The sequence below is a fragment of the Saccopteryx leptura genome, chromosome 1, assembly GCF_036850995.1.
Source record: "Saccopteryx leptura isolate mSacLep1 chromosome 1, mSacLep1_pri_phased_curated, whole genome shotgun sequence".
Lineage (NCBI taxonomy): Eukaryota > Metazoa > Chordata > Mammalia > Chiroptera > Emballonuridae > Saccopteryx > Saccopteryx leptura.
Window position 1 is genome coordinate 61,263,146 of NC_089503.1, and position 22,348 is coordinate 61,285,493.

The following is a 22,348-nucleotide window of genomic DNA, read 5'->3' on the forward strand; positions in this document are numbered from 1 at the left end:
CGTGACACTCAGTGTCCTTCTGTCTAGAATGTGCTCTTGCTCTTCATTCTCTCCTGCGGTGGTCCTGACCCCAACCTCTCACATAGAGAGAACAGATTTAGAAAAGGCACAGTAGCTTTATTGGCAAAGAATAGACTACCTTGGCTAGAGTACAAATTCATTTTAGAAACAGAGAATCTGGGTCTTGTACTTAGAGCTTATACAGTTTAGGAACCCCTTTTAAGAAAAAGAAGGTAAAATTACAAATATAAAATTAGGAAAAAAATTTAGTAAATATTTAAAATGAGAAACAAAATCACAGCAAATTACTGGGACTTTAGAGATTAGATCTCTTCCTTTTGAAATCTTTTTAGACAACTTACCCAAAATGCTTACATAGAAATGCTTCATCATTGCAACCTGACTGCCCTTCCCCTCCTAGAATGCTACATAATTTGTAGCAACTTTCATTTGTAAGGTACAGAGAAATTAAATGACTTTCCAAGAATGGTTGACCCATGAACCTCTAGCAATAAAACTAGAATCTAGGCCTCCTGGCACTGATGTAAACCATTAAGCTACAAATTCACACACTTAAGTAGTTCCCCTCTGTGCCAGCTGTGCCAAGCACATAAACACTGACTGAATCGTATGGTACCACTTTATGGTGCTCTAGTGAAAAATGGTCTGCCAAGGTGGATGCAAAGTCCCGCAAAATGAATGCTCTATAACGATCCCAAGTAAAGACCACTGCAGGAAGCCGGGCTGGAAGTTACAAATCTAAACAAAGCTGGAACAAGCACTTTCAGCCTCAGAGGAAATCTGAGAATTTCCGAGAGCAACCACGGACTAAGGAGTTACCTCCCAAGCTTGTGCTCCTTAGGGCAAAGGGTAAAAAAACTCAAGCTCCTAAGAGAGCCTCTTACATCTTTTGTAAAAGAAAACATTGCCATTTTCTGTGTGGTTGTTACCATTCACAGATTGGTCCCTGTGGAAGTGATTGCTGTATGTTCTTTTGGTGTCAAGGATTTCAAACTGGCTGAGAATCAGTGCAGTCACTGAATTCCTCCTTATGGTAAGCTTCAAAGCTACATGACATTTTATTTTGGTTTGTTTTTTTAAAGAAAAGACCGTGTGCTTAAAAGTCCTTTTTTTTTCTTTCACATTACAGAATCCTTATCTAATACCAAAAGCATCTACCTGATTAATTCTACAATTAACCTCTCTTCCTCATGAATACAGTTACATGGGGCTCAGTGCTCCATGCTGCTCTTTCCAAAAGAATTCCCCAGGTTCTCATCCCAGGATTACTAACCCCCTTGTAACTTACAAGCAATACAAGTTTTAAAAGCAGAATCTCAGTTTGGGGTTGACTCTTGAATATATTGGTTAAAAGCCACCAGCATGCCACTTAAAACACGCCATTTTTCTTTCTTTTATTTCTTTTCTTTTTTTTACTACTAAGTAGCAAGAGGTCCAAGATTGAAATTGACATGCACATGCACAGCTGGTGCGAGTGCTGAGTTATGGTTGGGGAAGAATGTACATGCGGGCTGCCTAGTGGCTGCCAGTAGTAAAATGATCAGTTTGGAACCCAGTTGAAGAGATTATGTGCCGGGGTTGCTGTGAGCAGGCTGTACGATGGGGCCCCAATGTCCAAGTCCTGGGACAGTCCCTCCATTATCTCTCTTCACTGCCCTATTACCCTGTCTCAGCTCATCTCCCCAGGACATACCACACTCATTTCTTTTTTATTTATTTATTTATTTTTAATTTTTTTATTTTTATTTATTCATTTTAGAGAGGAGAGAGAGAGAAAGGGGGGAGGAGCAGGAAGCACCAACTCCCATATATGCCTTGACCAGACAAGTGCAGGGTTTTGAACCAATGACCTCAGTGTTCCCAGGTCAACGCTTTATCCACTGCGCCACCAGAGATCAGGCCACACTCATTTCTGACCTCAGATCTTTTCTCAGACATCTTCCCACTAGCTAGAATAGCCTGCCCTTGCCTTCGCCCTACCCAGATGCTCCTCTCCCTTCAGGGCCACTCTGCAGGCCCAGGGACAGATAGAGGAATAAGTGCGCTCCCTCAGTTGCTTAGGTTCGCTTCTCCCACCGAGTCTTACCCATTCAGCTTGGGAGCAGCTTGAGGCTGGGACTGTCTTACTCATCCTGGGGTCCCAGTCTGGCATTAAGCAAGGAAGTGCTTGGTAAGTGATATGCGAATGAATGAATCCTTTTCTGTTCATGGTACATGAATATGAACTTGCATATTCAGTGGGCTTATAGTCTAATTGAGGCAATGAAGTAGAAATAAACAATATATAATAGAAAGCATGAAGTATATACGAAAGGTAGATAAGTTATTTAGAACATTCAGAGGAGGTCATTTACTTCCTGGTGTGAGAAGTGTGGGTGAGAACCAGGTAAGCTTTCATTAAGGAGGAAGCAGTGAGAGTGGACCTGGAGCACAAGAAGGATTTAGACACATGAAGCTTGGGGTAAAGGACAGAGTAGGTTAAGGAGGCAGTTGCCCAGTTATAAAGAGCCTGTAAGGACTAGGGGCTTGAATACCAACTCCACCAACTTACTGTGTCTGTGACCTCAGGCGAGTTTAAGCTATTAGCTAAAAGTCTTCTATAAAATAATAGTGCCTACCTGATAGAGTTTAATCATAAAGATTAAATATGTAAATATCTAGCATACTGCCTGGTACAGAGTAGTACTGAATGCATGGTAGCTATTATTATAAATATGTAATGGATAAGTAAATCATAGCTATTACCATATTTCTCCATGTATAAGACACTCCCATTAAGATGCACCTTAATTTTGGGGCCCAAAATTAAAAAAAACAAAAATGTACTGCTTAAAGTTATTGAACTCAAGTTTTATTGATCTTAAAATTCATACAACTTCTCATCACTGTCAAAACTCCCATCCGGCACTGGCCGGTTGGCTCAGCGGTAGAGCGTCAGCCTAGCGTGCGGAGGACCTGGGTTCGATTCTCAGCCAGGGCACACAGGAGAAGCGCCCATCTGCTTCTCCACCCCTCCATCGCGACTTCCTCTCTGTCTCTCTCTTCCCCTCCCGCAGCCAAGGCTCCATTGGAGCAAAGATGGCCCAGGCGCTGGGGATGGCTCTGTGGCCTCTGCCTCAGGCGCTAGAGTGGCTCTGGTCGCAACATGGCGATGCCCAGGATGGGCAGAGCATCGCCCCTGGTGGGTGTGCCGGGTGGATTCCGGTCGGGCGCACGTGGGAGTCTGTCTGACTGTCTCTCCCTGTTTCCAGCTTCAGAAAAATGCAAAAAAAAAAACAAAAAAAACCCTCCCATCCATTAGCTTGTCCTAATCTGTGTCTGATGATGAATCACTGTCTTTAACAATGAGCGCAAAAAACAATGAGGGTGAAAAAGCGGAAAATGCAAATAAAAAAATCTATGACCACTGGATAAGATGCATCCAGTTTTTAGACCCCAATTTTTCGAGGAAAAATGTGCATCTTATACATGGGGAAATATGGTAATCTGTTTTAAGAACTAAATCCATTTTTTGTTATAGGTGTTTTGTTTTTACTTTGAAATATATAGTCATCTTCTTGCATATAAGCTATAGAATATGGTTTTTGGTCACATTTTTTAATAACTAAGAGCATAGTTTATATCTGTTTGTACAGAGATGACAAAATATTCACCATCTCCCTCTCACTTTCCCCTATTCCTTTCACGACCCTTTTGAAGACAGAAATAAGTATCCTACAAATCTGTTTGCCTACTTACTTTTTGGGGTACCTGCCTTCTTAGGTAACTCTCACTGAAGTTAGAAGTTATGAATAATAAAAAGTCCCTTGTTTGCAAAACTTTCCATATTTTTATTTAAGCATTGCAAGCAAGGCAAGGACAGTGATCACTGTTGCACATCTCAGAAAACAGAGACATAGAAATGTGAAGTGACTTGCCAGGACCATAAGGCCATAAGTGAAGGAACTGGGACCAGAATGCCAGATTATCTGACTCCTAGTCCCATGTTTTTTTGACCGAACCATGCTGCATATTACTTGTTAGTGATTGTTCTTTCCTTTCACTGCACTTCTCCAGCACTCCTATCTCTGTGCCACTTAATTTTGAAACGCCTGTTACCTTCTACAGAAAATCCACCAAAGTCAAAACCAGAGTTCTAGGATAATACACTGCAAAATCAAGGCTGCAGTTCTGGTGAAAACATTTTTGGTTGCATATCCTACCCCATTTACCTCGGAGAAGTAGGAAACCAAGAGTCAAAAAATCTGTGAAGAACTTTTAAGACCAAAAGAAACAAAAATAATTCCTTGTTTTAACCCCGTTGGCTAAGAAACAAGAGAACTGGAAGGAAACACACGAATTGTCCTAAAACATGTTTGCCCTGTTTGTCTTCCTTGAGTTTCATGTTCTTTCTTTAGAATAAGACAGGACAAAAGCAGGATTTCAAAGCTTTATACATGGAATTTTTTATTCTAAGTTTATTTTTTCCCAACTATGAAGCTTAAACTGTAGCAGCAGGTCAGTGTGGCTCTGTGGAAGGAGCACTGGGTTTGGGAATCTGAAAATGTAGGCTCCACTTCAACTCTGGCATTTTGTGTTCACAAATCATTTTTGAGTATCTGTTTTTAAAGAAAGTTAATAGCATCAGACCTATTTCCCAAGCATAGTTGTATGGAGCAAATGAGATAATGTCTAAGTAGTTTATAAACTAAAAAAGACTGTGGGAAGTATTATTAAGCATTATTCATGCATTCAACAATTCATGAAGGGCCTCCTTTGTGTATAGCACTATTCAAGGAACAAAAGAAGATTCAAAGTGTAAGATTTGCCCTGCCTTTGCCTAGTTGACAGTTGTTTAGTTTATAATCTAAATGAGTAGATAAGACAAATGAGCTATTTTGAAGGGTGTATCTTATAAAAATATTTCTATATATTGTTCAGTCTTGCTGTCATGTGGGGCTCAGAGCCCGAGACTCGGCTTCAGTGTAGTCATCTGTACAGTGAAGGAAGTCAGCCATGCACTGACATATTTGATGTTTTAGGACCAAGTGTGCATCAACTTTAGTGAGCTCATCGAGGACAGAACCCTTGAGAAGGATCCTTGGCTCTTCTTCAGTTTGCTGGACTGCATCTCCAGATTCCTTCCAGAGTTTAATGATGTGACTTTGGGAGAAGCAACTAGTGGCTTTTTGTAAGGTCATCTCACTTCAGGGGTAAAATCTCTAGATAGTGCTTCTGCGGACCTAGTCTTCCAGTCCTTTTTATAAATAGAATCAAGCTCAACAGTGTTTTTAAAGGAATAATTAAGTAGCTAAGAACTCTGGCACATTTTAAGAAAATGTTGGAGTAAACTGAGAATGATGAAAACCCAGAGCAAGTGAGCCAATCTGCATCGGGTAACAATGTAGTAGTTCTACTTTTAAGCCAAGCCAGTCACCTCTGACAATGAGGCAGTAGCCAGTATTAACATTTTTTAAAAGCCTCACTTTTTTTTTTTTTTTTGTATTTTTCTGAAGTGAGAAGCTGGGAGGGAGACAGACTCCCGCATGCGCCCGACCGGGATCCACCTGGCATGCCACCAGGGGACGATGTTCTGCCCATCTGGGCTGTTGCTTTGTTGCAACTAGAGCCATAGCACCTGCCATCCTCAGTGCCCGGGCCAACTTTGCTCCATTGGAGCCTTGGCTGCGGGAGAGGAAGAGAGAGGTAGAACGAAAGGTGAGGGGGAAGGGTGGAGAAGCAGATGGGTGCTTCTCCTGTGTGCCCTGGGCCGGGAATCGAACTTGGGACTTCCACACGCGGGGCCAACGCTCTACCGCTGAGCCAACCGGCCAGGGCCTAAGCCTCACTTTTTAAAAGCAAATTTACCCTCTTTCTTTCTCTCCATCATGCTTATGCTGAAATCAGAACTAACTTCTGGCAGGTTACCTGTGAGGGAATTGAATACATGTTGTCTAGCTGATGTTGGTTTTTAAATTTAGATCAAATTTAAGTCTTTGAAGTCTCAAGAGTACTACTTATGGAAGCTGCAGCATATACACTTGCTTTTCAGAGGACTGCTCGCAGGCTGGCATCCTGAATAGGGAAAGTGAAGCCTGGTCAAAAATAAATAGAAAAGAAAGTTTTATTGGAGTTATTTGCTCTAAGATAGCTACTTTAGAAGAAACCTTGACAAGTCATCTCATTGCCTCTAGACAGGAACACACAGGACATATCGGTATCTGTAGTATTTTAAAAGACCTTGGGGGAGCAGGCTTCTCCCATAACTCATTCCAGAGCTGAAACAGCCCTGCTTTAGGAATTCTTCCCTGGATTTAACTTGCAGGCCTGTCCTGCTGTTAACACCATTTCCGCTCCGCTTTTTGCTGTCTCCAGTCAGGATGAAGAACAGCTGGCCAGCACCCTTTGTGTGCTGGGCCTACACCAGTGTCCGTTGCTGGGGTGACAGTCACCCTGGGCTTCTTTTCTCAACCTCCAGAAACCAAATCTTTACACCAAATTGAGATCTTTTTCTCTTTTTTTTATTTGTGTCTTCTTTATTTCTTTTTATTCCTTTTGATTATAAAGTAGTATGTGCTCAATGAATAAAATTTGGAAAATGTAAAAATAGATACAGTAGAAGAGGGGAAAACCACAATCTGGGGGGAAGTCACCGTCCAGTGAGTTTTGTAGGTGTTTCTTATATGGTTGAGAGCGCATCACCTGTATACCAGTGCTGTTCGCTGGAAATACCGTCTGGGCCACACATGTAAATTTAAGTTTTCTGGCAGCCACATTGAAAAAAGGTAAAAAGGAATTGGTAAATTGATTTTAATAATATATTTCATTTAATCCCAATAAAATAATAAATTGTCAATATGCAATCAGTATTTTCAAAATTATTAATAAAATACTTCACATTCCTTTTCACATTATGCCTCCCAAACCCAGTGAGTGTTTTACACTTAACAGCAGGTCTGCAATGCAGCCCACCCGAGGTGCCCGGGCCTGTGGCTGCGGCTGCCGCTGGGGCAGCGCAGTGGTGGGGGTTGTACAGACCTCTTGTATCACATCTTAAGGCTTTCACCAATGCCATTAAAATTTTTTTACCTTCATTTTAATGACTACACAATATTTCCTGGTTTAGATTTACTATAGCTATATCCTTAGATAGTTTTGGTTTTCTGTTATAAGCAACCCTGTAGTATTCTTTTTTTACTTTTTTAAACATTAACTGAATGTTTCTCATTGCATTGCCAAAAGAAAAAAAAAAACAAATTATTCCTTTTGAGTACAACTAATTAAATCCATTTATTCATAAAACAAATATATATATTCACTTAGAATCTACTGTGTTCTCCATACTACAGGAGATTAAAAAGTAGAAATGTAGATCACAACTGAACTGTGGTGGCGCAGTGGATAAAGTGTCGGCTTGGAATGCTGAGGTTGCTAGTTCAAAACCCTGGGCTTGCCTGGTCAAGGCATATACAGAAAGCAACTATTAGTTGATGCTTCCCGCTTCACCTCACCCCCTCTTTCTCTCTCTCTCTCCCCCCTCTCCTTTCTAAAATTAATATATATACAAGTGATTATGTTAAAATTATATTAAAATCAATTATTAAATTATATATTATAAAATTATATATTAAAATTAATATATAATACAAGTGATTATATTGTCAGTTAATGGTTTAATTACAAGTACTATAGCTGTTTAGAGTTCAAAGAGATCACTTTAGATTGGCGTGTTTGAAGACTTAATGAAGGAGGTAGGACTTGAATTTGGCTTTGGAAGAGGAATATCCTTAAATGAATGAGGGAAGGAATTAGAAAAGCCACTCATGTATCCTGTACTAATTGTTTTTCAGGAGGGATTCTTTAGCACGTGGTGTAAGTATCAGCAGATAAGCATCCTTCTGGATCTAAAGCACTCTACTCTTAACTTCCAAGAAGGCTGTGTAGTTAGTTTATCGACGTTGCCCATCAAAAGCTGACAAGGATTGCAGTGTTAGAAATGATCACTGTCTGCCTCAGTGTGACTGAGTTCAATTTAGATATATACCCTGTGTTTCAACTTCGGAATTGTTAAAGATTATTTTATGCCTGACCTGTGATGGCGCGGTGGCTAAATCACAGACCTGGAATGCTGAGGTCGCTGTTTTGAGACCCTGGGCTTGCCCTGTCAAGGCACGTACGAGAAGCAACTGCTACATGAGGTGATGCTTCCCGCTCCTTCCCCCTTCTCTCTCCCCCTCTCTCTTTCTCTCTCTCTCTCTCTCTCTCTCTCTTCCCCTTTCCTCTCTAAAATTAATAAATAAAGTCTTTAATTAAAAAATCATTTTATTTGATGGTTGTTCAACAATTCTTCTGCTAGTGGACAGCAATGTATTATAATAATAAATAATGTCATTATAGCTAAATCAGATGACTGTTATTCTTTCAAAGATACTCTTTCAAAGCATTTTGAATATATCATGTAGTTAATTTTTTAGTCTTCACAGCGACCCTGTGAATTAAGACCCATTATGCTCTGTCAGCTTACAGATGAGGAAACAAAGGCACAGAGAGGTTGAAGTAACTTACAGGTGACACAGCCATCAAGTGGAAGTGCTAAGCTTTGAGCCCCGGCAGGACACGTGTAGGGCCCCTGTTTTAACCACTACTCAGTACAGCCTCCCTTATAATTACGTTGAGATTAAAATGTCTTACAACAGATTCTCTCATCTGCTAACCCATTCTTAACCTGGTGAAGAATTGTACTTGCCCTTTGAATCTTGGCCTTCCTGGGGCAGTTCTGTTACAAGTTTTTCTTAATCCATGTCCTCCCCTGCGTGGCCTGTGTCAGAGGCTGTCGTTTTATGTTTCTGTTTGTAATTTTGTTGACAAATGCCTGTCCTCTCTCACTGTGGTGTAAGCTCCATAAAAGCAGGAACCATGGCTTTCCCCCTCAATCATTATAGTATCCCAGACGCAATAATGTCTAGTACCCAGTGCCTTATGCATAGTAGACACTCAGTATATATTTGAGTAAGGAAGTAAATCATTTAATTTGTTAATATGTTCTGTTAATGTGCATACAGTGTTACACTGCACCTCTTTTAGTGCTACAGAGACCACCTAAGATAAGGTTCCCAAGACATCCCATAACCTCTTACGAGGCAATGATTAAATGATGGCAAAATGTAATTCAAGCACTTCTTCCGAAGGCCTCCAGCATATCTGAAAATAGTGGCCAACCTATCCATTTATCTTTGAGAATAACAAACTACTAAAGCCCCATGGTTTGGTTCATGTCAGAGCTTATGAATCGTCGTGGTAGTTCTGCTTTAGCAGCATCATTCACAGACTTAGTTTCACAGAGTCTGTTATGCATTGGCCTCTGGGGCCTAAAGCTTCCTTTAGCTCTCTTTGCAAATCAGCTTTTTAGATTCTGAAAGCATTCTCTGACTGAGATTTTAATTTCCCTGTAGAGTTCCTGCTGGGGTTGGGCTCTGAGATTACTGTTCTGGTTTCCCTGACAAAGTCAGAGGTTTTGTCTTCCAGTTTTCATTGTAAACACTTTATTACTCCCATGTCTTAGGTGCTGTCCAGACACTCCACAGGGTCCCTAAGCATCATCCCTGGCATCTCTTTCTGTTTTACAGACTATTCTATATCCCTCATATCATTTGCTGTCTGATTGTGAGTGAGTAGATTAATTTGTATGATGATTTTTTTGTGTGCGTGTGTGTGTGATAGAGGTAGAGAGACAGAGAGAGGGACAGACAGGCAGGAAGCGAGAGAGATGAGACACATCATTTCTTCATTGCGACACCTTAGTTGTTCATTGATTGCTTTCTCATATGTGCCTTGACCAGAGGGCTCCAGCAGAGTAAGTGACCCCTTGCTCAAGCCAGCGACCTTGGGTTCAGGCTGGTGAGCCTTGCTCAAACCAGATGAGCCCGCCCTTTACCCGGCGACCTTGGGGTTTTGAACCTGGGTCCTCTGCATTCCAGTCTGACATTCTGTCCACTGCACCACAGCCTGGTCAGGCTGTATGATGATTTCTTAAAGTGAAAGCTCATGGATGTAGTGGTTGACTTGATCACCCTCCTGGGATCTCTCTTTATCTCTTTAGAGGATCATTCTCTATTCCCTGATCCCAGGGTGCTCAGTCTTGAGACGGAGCTGGCTTCCAGATGGGCCTCCTGGCTGTGGGCACCCCCTCAGCCTCTGTCTGCTGCCTTGTGCTGGGTCTCTCTTTTCCCAGCTGAGCTCTGTTGCCTAAGGCCATGGAGTCTGATGACCAGGCCCTCTCATCACAGAGCCTGGGGAAATGGGTTTCTTCAGCTTGCTTGTTTTATCCTTTGCCTATGGAACTTTGTCTTTCAGAAATTTGCCTTTTCCGTCAAAGAAAATCTAAAGGCTCCCTTGTTCATTTATACCTTTTTTAACTCTCTGTTTTTATTTAGTCAGACTTTGGCAGGAAACCTTTCAAGCTGAGCCCAAGGGAAAAGTGACCATTGGCACAAATTTCAGCCAGTGCTTTTGGCTCAAGATAGTTTCTATTTTTATTTTGTTTCTTGTTTTTGTTAACATCCAGGGCAAAGATTAAGCACTTTCACTTATCTGGTAATGGTGAGAGGTCTTCAGATGCTTGCCTGTGGCCAGGAGACTGCATGCTTAAAACTATTAACCCCAGCTTCCCTAGGGAGCTGAGAGCTAGCTGTTAGATTTGGCTTTCCCAAAGGAGGCTCTGTGCTTCTACTTGATCTGAGAGAAAGGAGAAAGATAAATCCTACTCTTCGCTGGATTTTGAAAAAGGATAGTAGCCTTATTTATGGAGGTTGTTTTTTGAAAAAACTAACTTTATGTCATAATTTCTTAGCTGCCAAAGACGTAATTCTACCTCAGCTTTGCTTTGGCAACCTGCTTCTGGCGCTCTGTGCAGCCCGGCACTGCTCTGCATTATTTAAGCAGTAATCTTTAAGAAGGTGAGAAACTATTATTGCTTTTTAGCACAGTTGACATGATATTGGCGCAGAGTCATACCTAGAGCTTCAAACATTCCCAATGGCGGGAAACCAACTTAAACACCTCCATGTAGAGTTCTCGCTGCCATGAGGTCATCACTTGCTACAAGGGGGAGAAAGAAGAAGATCAAATGTTATTTAAAAGGTTTTTTTTTTTCTTTTTAAGTATTCTTATTCCACAGAATTGTAGCTGTAGATTTTGGCCAGGATCCAGACAATCAAGATTTAGCATTTTGACCAGCTGTGATCTAGTAATGTCCCTCAGAGGAAATATTTTGTAAGAGGGAGAGATACATATTTGAGACTGTGAATTGTACTCTTTCCTAATACTTGACAGTACGAGACCTGGTTGTAGACAGATAAAACATGCACGAGTGACTCTGAAAGAGAATAGGAAAAAATCTTTCACATAGCTATGAATGCATCCCCTGCTTCAGGGACTTTCTTGATGTGCTAAGTTTTTATTTTTCCTTTATTTCATTTTTCCCTAAATCTCCACATTTATATAATTTTGTGTTAGTTGGCATTTCTGTTCATAATTGATGCTTAAAATGCATCAGCATTCTTGTAACAGCCTAACAAGTCTTAGGAGGTCAGAAAGAAAACTACACCAACTTAATGAAGAATGGAAGGAAAAGATACCAAGCCACTTGACCTAAAAATGGTTCTGATTATCACTCCTCCCTCACACAGAAATAGAGGTCAAATGTAGGTGTTTTGGTGGCAAGTCCTAGGAATGGGCAAGAGAAGAGAACTATATTTACTTAGACAGCCTTGGTTAAAAATCCTGTGTGCCTTAGTTTCTTCATCTATAAAATGCAAGTGGTGTTATAATAATTCACAGAAATATGAGGATTAAATGAGACCGTGTATGAAGTTGTTAACAGAGTATTGCTTACACCACAGTACTTCATAAATGTTAGTTGCTATTGTTTTATTATTATTGCTTTGCAGAGTATCTACCCATTGTTTTTTTTTTGTTTTTGTTTTTGTTTTTTCCTGAAGCTGGAAACGGGGAGGCAGTCAGACAGACTCCCGCATGCGCCCCACTGGGATCCACCCGGCACGCCTACCAGGGGGCGATGCTCTGCCAATCCGGGGCGTCGCTCGGGTGCGACCAGAGCCACTCTAGCACCTGAGGCAGAGGCCATGGAGCCATCCCCAGCGCCCGGGCCATCTTTGCTCCAATGGAGCCTCGGCTGCGGGAGGGGAAGAGAGAGACAGAGAGGAAGGAGAGGGGGAGGGGTGGAGAAGCAGATGGGTGCTTCTCCTGTGTGCCCTGGCCGGGAATTGAACCCAGGACTTCTGCACACCAGGCCAACGCTCTACCACTGAGCCAACCAGCCAGGGCTGTATCTACCCATTGTAACAAGAATTTTACTTGTATATCTCATTTAATTCTTACTGTAACAACTTAGGTGGATATACCCATTTTACAGAAGAAGAAACAAGTTCGGAGTAATGATGTGCTTTGCCAACTTCTTTATTTATAATGGTGGAGTGCACATGGAGTATTCGAATATTTATATGGTTCCCATGTGGAAATGGGAACACATTTTGGGTCGGTGCTTTCCCGAACTGGTTCTGTTGTCTCCAGGTTGGCTTCATGGCCAGGTATTTGTGTAATGGTTATAAAAGTTCTGAACATGGTTCTCCTTATTTACTGTGGGGAAACAGAGAAATTCTGCCTCTTACAAAAACTCTCCCTGAAACTAAATTCATACGGAAAACATGATGCATCAGGGGTTTGGGGACAATTGGAATGTACCACAAAGGATTCTGGGAAGTTCTTATAGTCCCTAAGCATTTGGTAGATCATGTAAATAGAGGTACTTTGAGCATTTCTACATTATCCAAAGCCTCCTCCACCCCATGTCCTCAACTAAAAAGAAAAAGACTGGAATGAAGTTTCACATTGGGCAGAATAAATCTTTTGATTGACTTAGTACTTTTTTTCTCCAAAGCACTTTCACACTAGGCCAAATTCGTGGAGGAGTGGCTGTGGGGTGGGTGGGAAGAGTTCTGTGTTGTTCTCTGCTGTCAGCAGTGTTCTGTGTCAGGGAAACAATAGAAGGAAGAGATCGAGATTCTGGTCTTTCCTCTGCCACTTATTCCCCTGTTCCTGCACAAGACATCAATGTCTCTGAGCCTCAGTGTACCCCTTCTGTCAAATGATGGTAATTCTTTTGGAATCTGAAACCCATGGAAGCTAATAATAATGACAACAACCACTATTACAGCTACTATTGACATCGATGTGTATGCCAGGCATCCTGCCAGGGATTTGAAGTACATCATTTTATTTCTTTCTTACCATAGTCCAACAATCTGTTTCATGAAGGAGAAAGCTGGAGCACAGAAAGATAAGTGACTTCAGTCATATAACTGATAAGTGGCGAAGTCAGAACTGCAGCCAGGCTCGTGTTGGAGAGGCAGAGCTAGGAGTCGAGTCCAGGTCTTTGAATGTTCTTTCTCATCACTGCTCTCTCCAGATACAGCTGAGGGGAGAACAAAGCAAGCTGCAACAAATGAGCACTGACGGAACGAAAAAGAAATTAATCACCTTAATTTACAGAAATCAGAGAAGATTTGATCCAAAGAAGCCAAATTTAAACCAGACTGTTCTCCTTGACCTCTAAACTCCAAAACTTGGCCTCTCCCTCATCATGCTACATCGTTTGTGACCATAGGATATCCTTTTTTACTTGTAGCAAAGCTTTATTAAGTAATTTAACAGGCTCGATGTGGTTCAGTTATTCAACAGTCTGTGCCCTGTTTCACTAAACCATGGCCTAGTACATTTGCAATTACAGTATCTTTGGGTCATTGTTTTTTAATAAATTCCTTATAATTGCAGCATTAAACTCCAGATGTCATGTTTCCAGTTTGGACCTAAGCCAAGCTGGAAGAGACATCCACTCAAGGCACAGGGTGATAAGGAGAACGTGTGCAGTGAATTGAGGACTCTGCGCAGTAGTTAAACCTCAGGCACTGTGCCCCAGGCGCTAGTCTAAGGTAGAAGTGGAAGACAGAGCGAAGCTCGCACGCTTCCTGCTGTGTCCACTCCTCCCTAAACACCCTCGTTCACTCCGGTTGTTTCTAGGAGTAGAAGTTTCCTATAAGTTACTCATCATAACTTAAATAACAGACTAATTTTATCTGATAAGTAAATTATCAACAGCCTTTAAAAATTGGTCATATAGACCCTGGCCGGTTGGCTCAGTGATAGAGCGTCGGCCTGGCGTGCAGAAGTCCCGGGTTCAATTCCCGGCCAGGGCACACAAGAGAAGCGCCCATTTGCTTCTCCACCCCCCTCCCTCCTTCCTCTCTGTCTCTCTCTTCCCCTCCCGCAGCCGAGGCTCCATTGGAGCAAAGATGGCCCGGGCGCTGGGGATGGCTCCTTGGCCTCTGCCCCAGGCGCTAGAGTGGCTCTGGTCACGGCAGAGTGACGCCCCAGAGGGGCAGAGCGTCGCCCCTGGTGGGCGTGCCGGGTGGATCCCGGTCAGGCGCATGCGGGAGTCTGTCTGACTGTCTCTCCCCGTTTCCAGCTTCAGAAAAAGAAAAAAAAAAAATTGGTCATATAAACTGGGAAATCTATGTGTTTCGACCTCTTCTTCCATCTAGATGAAGTAATCATAAAGCTAGACTGTGATCAGACAAAATGAAACCTTCTGGGCCTTCATTTTTGATCTATTGTTTGCCTTTTTAATTGCTACCTTTTACCTTTTTTTAGGCAGTAGTAGAGGTAAAATGCTTTTTTTCTTTTAAGAATTTAGCTTCTACTGAAATGTGAAATGAAAGTTTCACCTGGAAACCTTCGAATAAATATGAAAATCAAATTTTATTAAAAATTTATGCATTATGTTTTTATATGGATATGCTTAGAGTAGTTTCTTAATAGTAAAATTCTAGAAATATCCTAAATCTATAATACTTAGGGAACGATTAAGCAAATGATGATATTCTAGTCAATGGAGCAACCATTTAGAATTGTTTACCAAGAGATTTTAATGACATTCAACAACAGGATACAGAATTGTATATATATACCACAAACACAATTTTAGATTTATTTGGTCTTTTAAAATTAAACACACACTCATAAAAATCAAAGTCTGAAGGGAAAATATCCAAAATTAATAGTGGTTAGCCTTATGAGTGATTTTTATTTTTCATATGGTTTATATATTTTGAATTTTCCAGGGAAAATTATTACAATAATTAAAAATGCATGTGTGTTTGTATATTTTTTAATGTAATCATTCAACACTTCAGCTGTGTGGAGCTCAGCTGTCTTAAAAATCAGGAACATTGCTAAGGTCCTGGATGTAATAAAAATTAATTCTGAGCAGCCAAAACTAATATTATAAAACTCATAATAAAGAATATTATGCCTAGCACATCTACTGGCCCATCACTCAAATTCTATTTACTCTTCTTTGCACACAAGTCTTAGGACATCTACTGTATAAGAACACAGCAGATCAGAAGCAAACATTAAAGAAGAGGAGCCCCTGCAGGCGAGCGCATTGACACAACCACCTGGCAGTGACCGTTAGGGAGGACACAGAAATGCTAACATGTAGACTGATCACCCAGACTCATGTCCTAAGAAACACGCCACTGAAAATCCTAGTGTCTTTACTGTGTCATAGTTTAGTAATACATGTTCATAGTGATGGGCCAAAGTTATGAAAATCCCTTTTTTTGTTCAGCTTACTCTTTTTAAGATTATGAGAAAGACTTTAATAAAAAACTTTGAAAGGTTTCATTACACATGGCTAAAAATGGGAGGGGGGAGACAATGTGGTGTTTAAAGGGTAAACTTTAGATGCATAGACTTCTTTTTGCCTATCTGTAGTATAACTCATTTTCATTTTACTGTTACTGGAGTTTTCCAGATTGTATGTCAAACTATCATTACTAGATTCTCATGAAAATCCAAGGGACCTAGAGAAGAATATCACAAAATCAGATGTCAAAGTACCAAAGTCTACTTCTCAAATGCCTAAGAATCCATCCTTAAAACGGGAGTAACACCACAGAGCTCAGATATAAGCTGGGGGAGATAAATGAAAAGCCAATAGAATGGCCTGTAGCTGGAAGTCTGGCGTATCATCCACACTTAGCAAATGTTAGTTGAACTGGAACATGGTTTTTCCCACGTGAGATGCCACAGACTGTGTGGGCTCTCAAGTCAGACCAAGTCTAGTTCAGGTGTGGGTTCTGCAACCGCAAAGAGACCAGAGAACCCACTCATCTGCCTGCCTTTCCACAGGGCAGAGGTGAGGATTCAGCATTATTGATTCCCAGGAAGACGGTAGCTTCCTTCCCACTGTTGTTGTAGGGAGGGGAGTCACACTTTATTACTTTCCTGTTGTGCAAAATAGAGCTTTCAGGGTGTCTGAAAATCATGAAGGACTACAGAATAACCCCCTTTCCTCTGTGTTGTAAGCACGCTGGTTGTACCTGGCTTGTTTCTCATGCTCTGCCTTTCATCAGCCCCGTGGAGAGGCAGAGCAGGATGGGGAGGGGGCGGTGGCGGCAGGGAGGCCTCCTGGCTTCCCCCTTCACAGCCTTGAGCGGTTCAGCGCCTGGCGTCTAGTCCTGGGCCCGCAGCACCGCCTTCACCGTTCCAGGATATTTCACCTGGTGCTTCCCACCCCAACGAGGCTGGCTGGGAATTGCCCGGAATGGACTCTGGGTAGTGCTGATGCTCTGTTTTGGTTTGCTTACGTAGGCCCCCGCAAAATCATTTAGAGAAGGCCATGTCAGCAAGCGGTAGAGTGAAAACAAGGTTTGCAGGGATGTGTGGTTCACTCAGTTACTGTGAGCTTTGACAATATAGTAACTGAAAACTGAGATTAAGGCCAGCAGACTTGGCTCTGTTTTGTTTTGTTTATTTTGAGAACTAAAAACAGTGATTTACTGGTCTACTTGCCTGGTTCTGTACACCCCACTGAACACCACCCCTAATCATGAACTCTCTCCTGGCACCAACACTTACAGCCAAGCAGGGTTGTCTGATGGGCCTGCGGATTAGACGCCTTGTGCTTGCCTTTTCTCAAGAATAACCCTCGCTTAGGTGACTGAGGGAGCAGGGATTATCCAGCAGCAGATAAGGTCCGAGAGAAGAGGGAGCAGGGAGCTGGTGTAAGGGCTTGTGGCTGTGAACACATATAAGGAACCCTAGATCCTTTCTTCTTTCCCAGGGCACATCCCATTTGTGTTACTTAGGTCAGTATGGATGTCTCTCTCCTACAGACTGGAAGCTCCTCAGAGGCAGGGCCTGCCCTCCCACATTTGTTTCCACCCCCAGGCCAGCAGCTGCAGTGGCTGTTGGTTCGGTGGGTGTGGTTTCAGGTCCAGCCTCTGCTCCTGCCAGTCGCTGTCCTCTTGCAGACCTCTTCCCTGTGTGCCTCCTCACTTGAAGAACACTCGAGTCAGCAGGCCTGGTGTTTCTACCTCCCTCTGTCTCTGGACGCAGTCTATTCATATACTTATATTGAAGCTGACTAGCTTCATCCAAGTATAATATCAAAAACTGTGATCGATACTCTAGAGATGGTTTTATTAGCACAGTATATAACATGGCCATTATTTCCAGAGTCTGGACACTCTCTTTCCATGAACTAATTGTTATTTATTATTTCAGACTTAAGAGTAATAATGTGTACTCTGCTTTCTTGACAGGATTTTTGTAAGGACCAAATGAAATGATGTATGTGAAATTACTTTAGAAACTAAAATTTGTATCACTTAATAAGGATTATTATTGCTGGCCCAAAGTATCTTCCTGAGAAGTAATTCAAGTTTGAAAGAAGGCACTGAAGACCAAACTTACAAAACTAGCCTTGTAAAGGAGAAGTCATTTCCCAAACTAATTTGTCATTTTATAAAATGATCCCCTCTCTGTCAGTTCTCTAATCCAAGTGATTAGCATTTGGGTATTGGAAAAGCTATTGATCATTACATCATGAGCTATGAGTTGTTTTTGTTCTTGTTTTAAGATTTATTTATTTATTTATTCATTCATTCATTCATTTTTAGAGAGGGGAGAGAGAGAGAGAAGGGGGAGGAGCAGGAAGCATCAACTCCCATATGTGCCTTAACCAGGCAGGTCCAGGTTTTCAAACCAGCAACTTCAGTGTTCCAAGTCGACGCTTTATCCACTGCACCGCCACAGGTCAGACGAGCCGTGAGTTTTAGACTAGCCTTGCCACTGCCTCACTGAGGTATCATGGGCAAGTCATTTAGCTGCTCTGCCAAATAAGGATGCCTGCTTTATGAAGATAAAATCAGTTCAATATGAAAAACATAAATAAGAATATGGATAGCCCTTCAAATATATAGAGTTGATTACATCCCTTATATATTTTTCTTTCCAGATCCAGTCCCTCCAGCTACTTCAGCTCTTTCCCTGTATGACGTGCTTTCTCTCCTCACTCTTACCTGGGTGTTGTCCTCTGGATAATTTGATTATGCCTTGTATTCTTAAAGGAAGCTCCCAAATTTGAACTAAGAATGCTTCGGCTTATTTCTTTCATTCAGACACTACAATTGATTGATATACTAAGATTGATTATCAATTGTTATTATCTCAAACCTAAACATACTATTTCCTATAACTGGATCCAGAAGGCTTAAACTGAGTTCTGAAGTTTAAAGTTAACTTCTCATTTTTGTTTGTCTTCTAGCGACAGACATCACACCTCCAGTGCAATCCCTGTTCCAAAGAGACAAAGCTCCATATTTGGGGGTGCAGATGTAGGTTTCTCTGGAGGCATCCCTTCACCAGACAAAGGACACCGAAAACGGGCCAGCTCGGAGAACGAGAGACTCCAGTACAAAACCCCTCCCCCCAGCTACAACTCAACACCGGCCCAGCCTGTGACCGCCATCCCCTCCCTGGGAGAATCTGAGAGAAGGACAACATCTCTGTCCTCCTCCTTAGAGACCTCCTCGGACTTCTCCAAAGAAAACCAGAAAAAAGGAGTAGATTTGGGTGACAGCTTAAATGGAGGCCATGTGAGTGTGAACACCAGTCAGGAACAAGGAGCAGCCATCTCTGGGCATCCTGCCGCAGTAAATGGCTCTCTCCTACCCAGTGAGCAGGCTGGCTCCACCAGTGTCCAGCTTCCGGGCGAGTTCCCCCCGGGCTCAGACGCTGAGCTCTGCTGCACCGTGGAGCAGGCAGAAGAGATCATCGGGCTGGAAGCCACCGGTTTCACCTCAAGTGATCAGCTGGAAGCATTTAACTGCATCCCCGTGGACAGTGCTGTGGCAGTGGAGTGTGACGAACAAGTTCTGGGAGAATTTGAAGAGTTCTCCCGGAGGATCTATGCACTGAATGAAAACGTATCTAGCTTCCGGCGGCCGCGCAGGAGTTCTGATAAGTGAAGCGAGCAGACAGACAGTAGGACCAGGGCAGGGTTGCTGCCTAAAATGAGGATAAAGCTGCACTGGTTACCCTTTGTAATGATTATGACATAACAAGTATTAGTGGAGGATATTCCTCAGAAAAACAAACTTTGTGAATCGCAGAGGGACTCAGGATCAATGTGTATCAGTGGCCAGACAAAGTTAGATTTTGCTCACAAGATTTGCTTTTCGGGCCTGACAATTATTTTAAGGCAAAAGTCAGTCACTCTCTAGCTCGAGTCACCTTATAAGTATTTGTCTGCTTTTTTATTTACACTTCTATGTTATCCTCAGAGGGAAGATGATAATATATAAATAATATAATGAACTCACCTTTAGTTTCTCAAGCATTTGCCCTTACCACAGTTTATAAAACTTTGGGGAAACTGAATTTTAGAAAAAGATTTCTACTATTTACTGAAGGAACTTTGGCCATCCATTAGGCTAAAGAATAAGAAGCACAATAGTCTCCGAGACCCAAGTTCATCTGCCTCTGGCCCACAGGCACCTGCAGACCCCGCTGCCGCCCCATTTCACGGCGGGTGGTTGTGCGTCCTGAAAACTGAGGACAGGGTCACTGGCTCTTTAACGCAGTGGCTGTGACCTTCCACCTGCTCCCATCAGCCACACCCTTGATATAGCCCTTAAACTAGATGAAAAACCTCATCTTTGGTGGATCCCAGGGAACCCTCAAGGGCCCCAAGATTCTATAGTCAGATGGCATCCAGTCCCCTTTGAGGGCCAAAGTGTTTATGTGGGCAGATGCTGCAGTCAAAAAGTAGGCGTGCTTTCTGGCAGCGCACTCACCAGACAAAACCCCTGTGTGTAAATCCCATGTTAATTTATTAAATTTCAGTTGGAATGGAAGACCTTGTATGTGATGAAATATATGTAGAAAGTCAGGCTGCCCAGTAGCAGACTGCAAGGCGGTTGAGGTAGCTGGACTAAGAGACTAGATGAGGTATAGAGTGCTGTTGGTATATGTGCAATTGCATAAATATTAAATTATGTTTTTGAAGTCCAATTGTCATTCTTGGAGCCCAACTTTCATTTGCTATTGCTTTATATTTTATATACCCAAGAACATCGCCTCAGGGTTGCAAGCTCTTTAAGGAAAACTTATTCATATATCCATGTATTATATAGAAGAATAAAAATTGAGTGTACTTCACTCGACCTGATTTTTTTTTCCCAGCTTCAAATTCCTCTTGAAACCACATCTCCATGTGTTAAGTCATGACAGGACTAGCCTGAGCAAAAACCGGGCTGTATCTAAGCTAATGTTGACTTCATTTGAATTTACATGTTGTTATAGCAACACAAACACCTTCACAGGTGCAATCTCTAGTAGCTGCATTTGTCCGACATAACATCTTAACTCAGAGGTTTCATAATCATTTTCATGTTTTGTCCAGCGCTCCTGGGCTCTTTTAATTTATAGCAACACTTGAAATGGGATAGTTCATGTTGTTATTTTTCATGTAAAGAAGACTCACAGAATCACTGCATGACAGACAAACCCACCTGCAAGCAATTAAAAGCTCTAACTTGACCTGAAGAAATCCGCATGAATTTCTCATAAAAGGTAGGGCTGCTCCAAAGTTGGAGCAGAAGCCATCTGTAATGTACTGTCATTCATTTCAGAATCAAAGAGGGTGGGGATAGACGGGGCCTAGGATACACGTCAGATTGGTCTGTGGGGTCCCCCAGTGAAGTAACAGCTACACCTCCTTCCCCCCAAAAAAGGTTTTTGAAGGACTGTGTTAACATTGAACAATGGGAGGTGAATCACACGATTGTGATTTCCCAAGATATAGGAGTGGACTTTAAACTTTATGCCAAACTCAAAGACAAGGTGTATTCAGCTGCGAGCCCTCCAGCCCGGCTCCTGGCAGCACACGCAGAGGCACCCGTCAGAGCACCTGTTGTTACAGGGTCATCTCAGATTCCACGTGACTGGCTGGAGCTCTGGGCTTCCATCTGTCTCATTGGGACCCCTGATTCTGGGGTTCACAGCTTTTCACCCCTCCACATGGAGCCCTGCCATGAATGTAATTAGATGGCTCAGAACAGATCAGTAGTTCTTGACACATTTGCTTGGTCCACTTGTGTCCAATAATGTTGTGCCTCAAAACACCAATTAGGTTTGGGTTTGTTTAGCTTGGGTTTTGGGTTTTCATTTGAATATTTTTGATGTCTTTAGTTTCTGCCATGACCTGAGTAGAACCTACAGACTTACACTTACATGTGTCCAGAAATAACTGTTCAACATTTTCCAATGCGACAGAATTAGCATTGCCTCTGTTTAAAGTGGCCATGGCCAAAATATGGGATGAGTTATTATCTCCTACTAACCTTTTTCTTTTTAATTGTGTAATTTACAAAAAAAAAATTGCTTTGAGGATATAAGTTGAAATGAAAGCTCACTACTACCCTTTTCTGAACTACTCCGAGCCCTTTCAGCTTTTGTGTAGCTGAGACAGTTTTAACAGCCAGCAAATGTTATCAAATGAATATTTGATTGTGTTTTCTCTCTCTGCTTCCTCTTACTTTAGAAATTCCAGAGATTTTTCCCCCCCTCAGAATATTAGTTTTGGAAGATTGTATCCAGCTATATTTTTTTAGCAGTTCTAATGGTGCCCATTTATCCTGACCTAACCGGTTATTTAAATAATTTTTTTACCACCACCAATAATAAATGGCATGTGAAACTGATCTGTTGGTAATTGGAAGAAAACTCAGCATCTGTATTTATAAAATAAAATTGATTAGTATTTATTTTGAGAGTAAAAGTGTATGTTATTTCCCTGCTATGTTTGAGTCCTGTCTTCTTCATTGTTTTGAGTTTCATACTGAAGCGAAGTATGAAAACCTTGTTCTCAGTCGGCCAGCCACTCCACATTTCTTGAACAAGCTCTCTCTCTCTCCCTCTC

At 42.0% G+C, this 22,348-nt stretch overlaps 1 protein-coding gene across 4 annotated transcripts in view; it reads left to right on the plus strand.

Moving 5' to 3' along the window:
* UVRAG (UV radiation resistance associated) overlaps positions 1 to 21,534 on the plus strand; it is a 352,369-nt gene extending 330,835 nt beyond the window's left edge. For 3 of the 4 annotated variants that reach the window (XM_066368977.1, XM_066368987.1, XM_066368997.1), the window contains one exon: positions 18,692 to 21,534. In XM_066368977.1, coding sequence (XP_066225074.1) covers positions 18,692 to 19,394 — 703 coding nt within the window. In that variant the 3' untranslated portion in view covers positions 19,395 to 21,534. Of the gene's footprint in view, positions 1 to 10,849; positions 10,950 to 18,691 lie in introns of those variants that run through there. The other variant, XM_066369007.1, reaches the window with a different exon arrangement.
* The last annotated feature ends 814 nt before the right edge of the window (positions 21,535 to 22,348 follow it).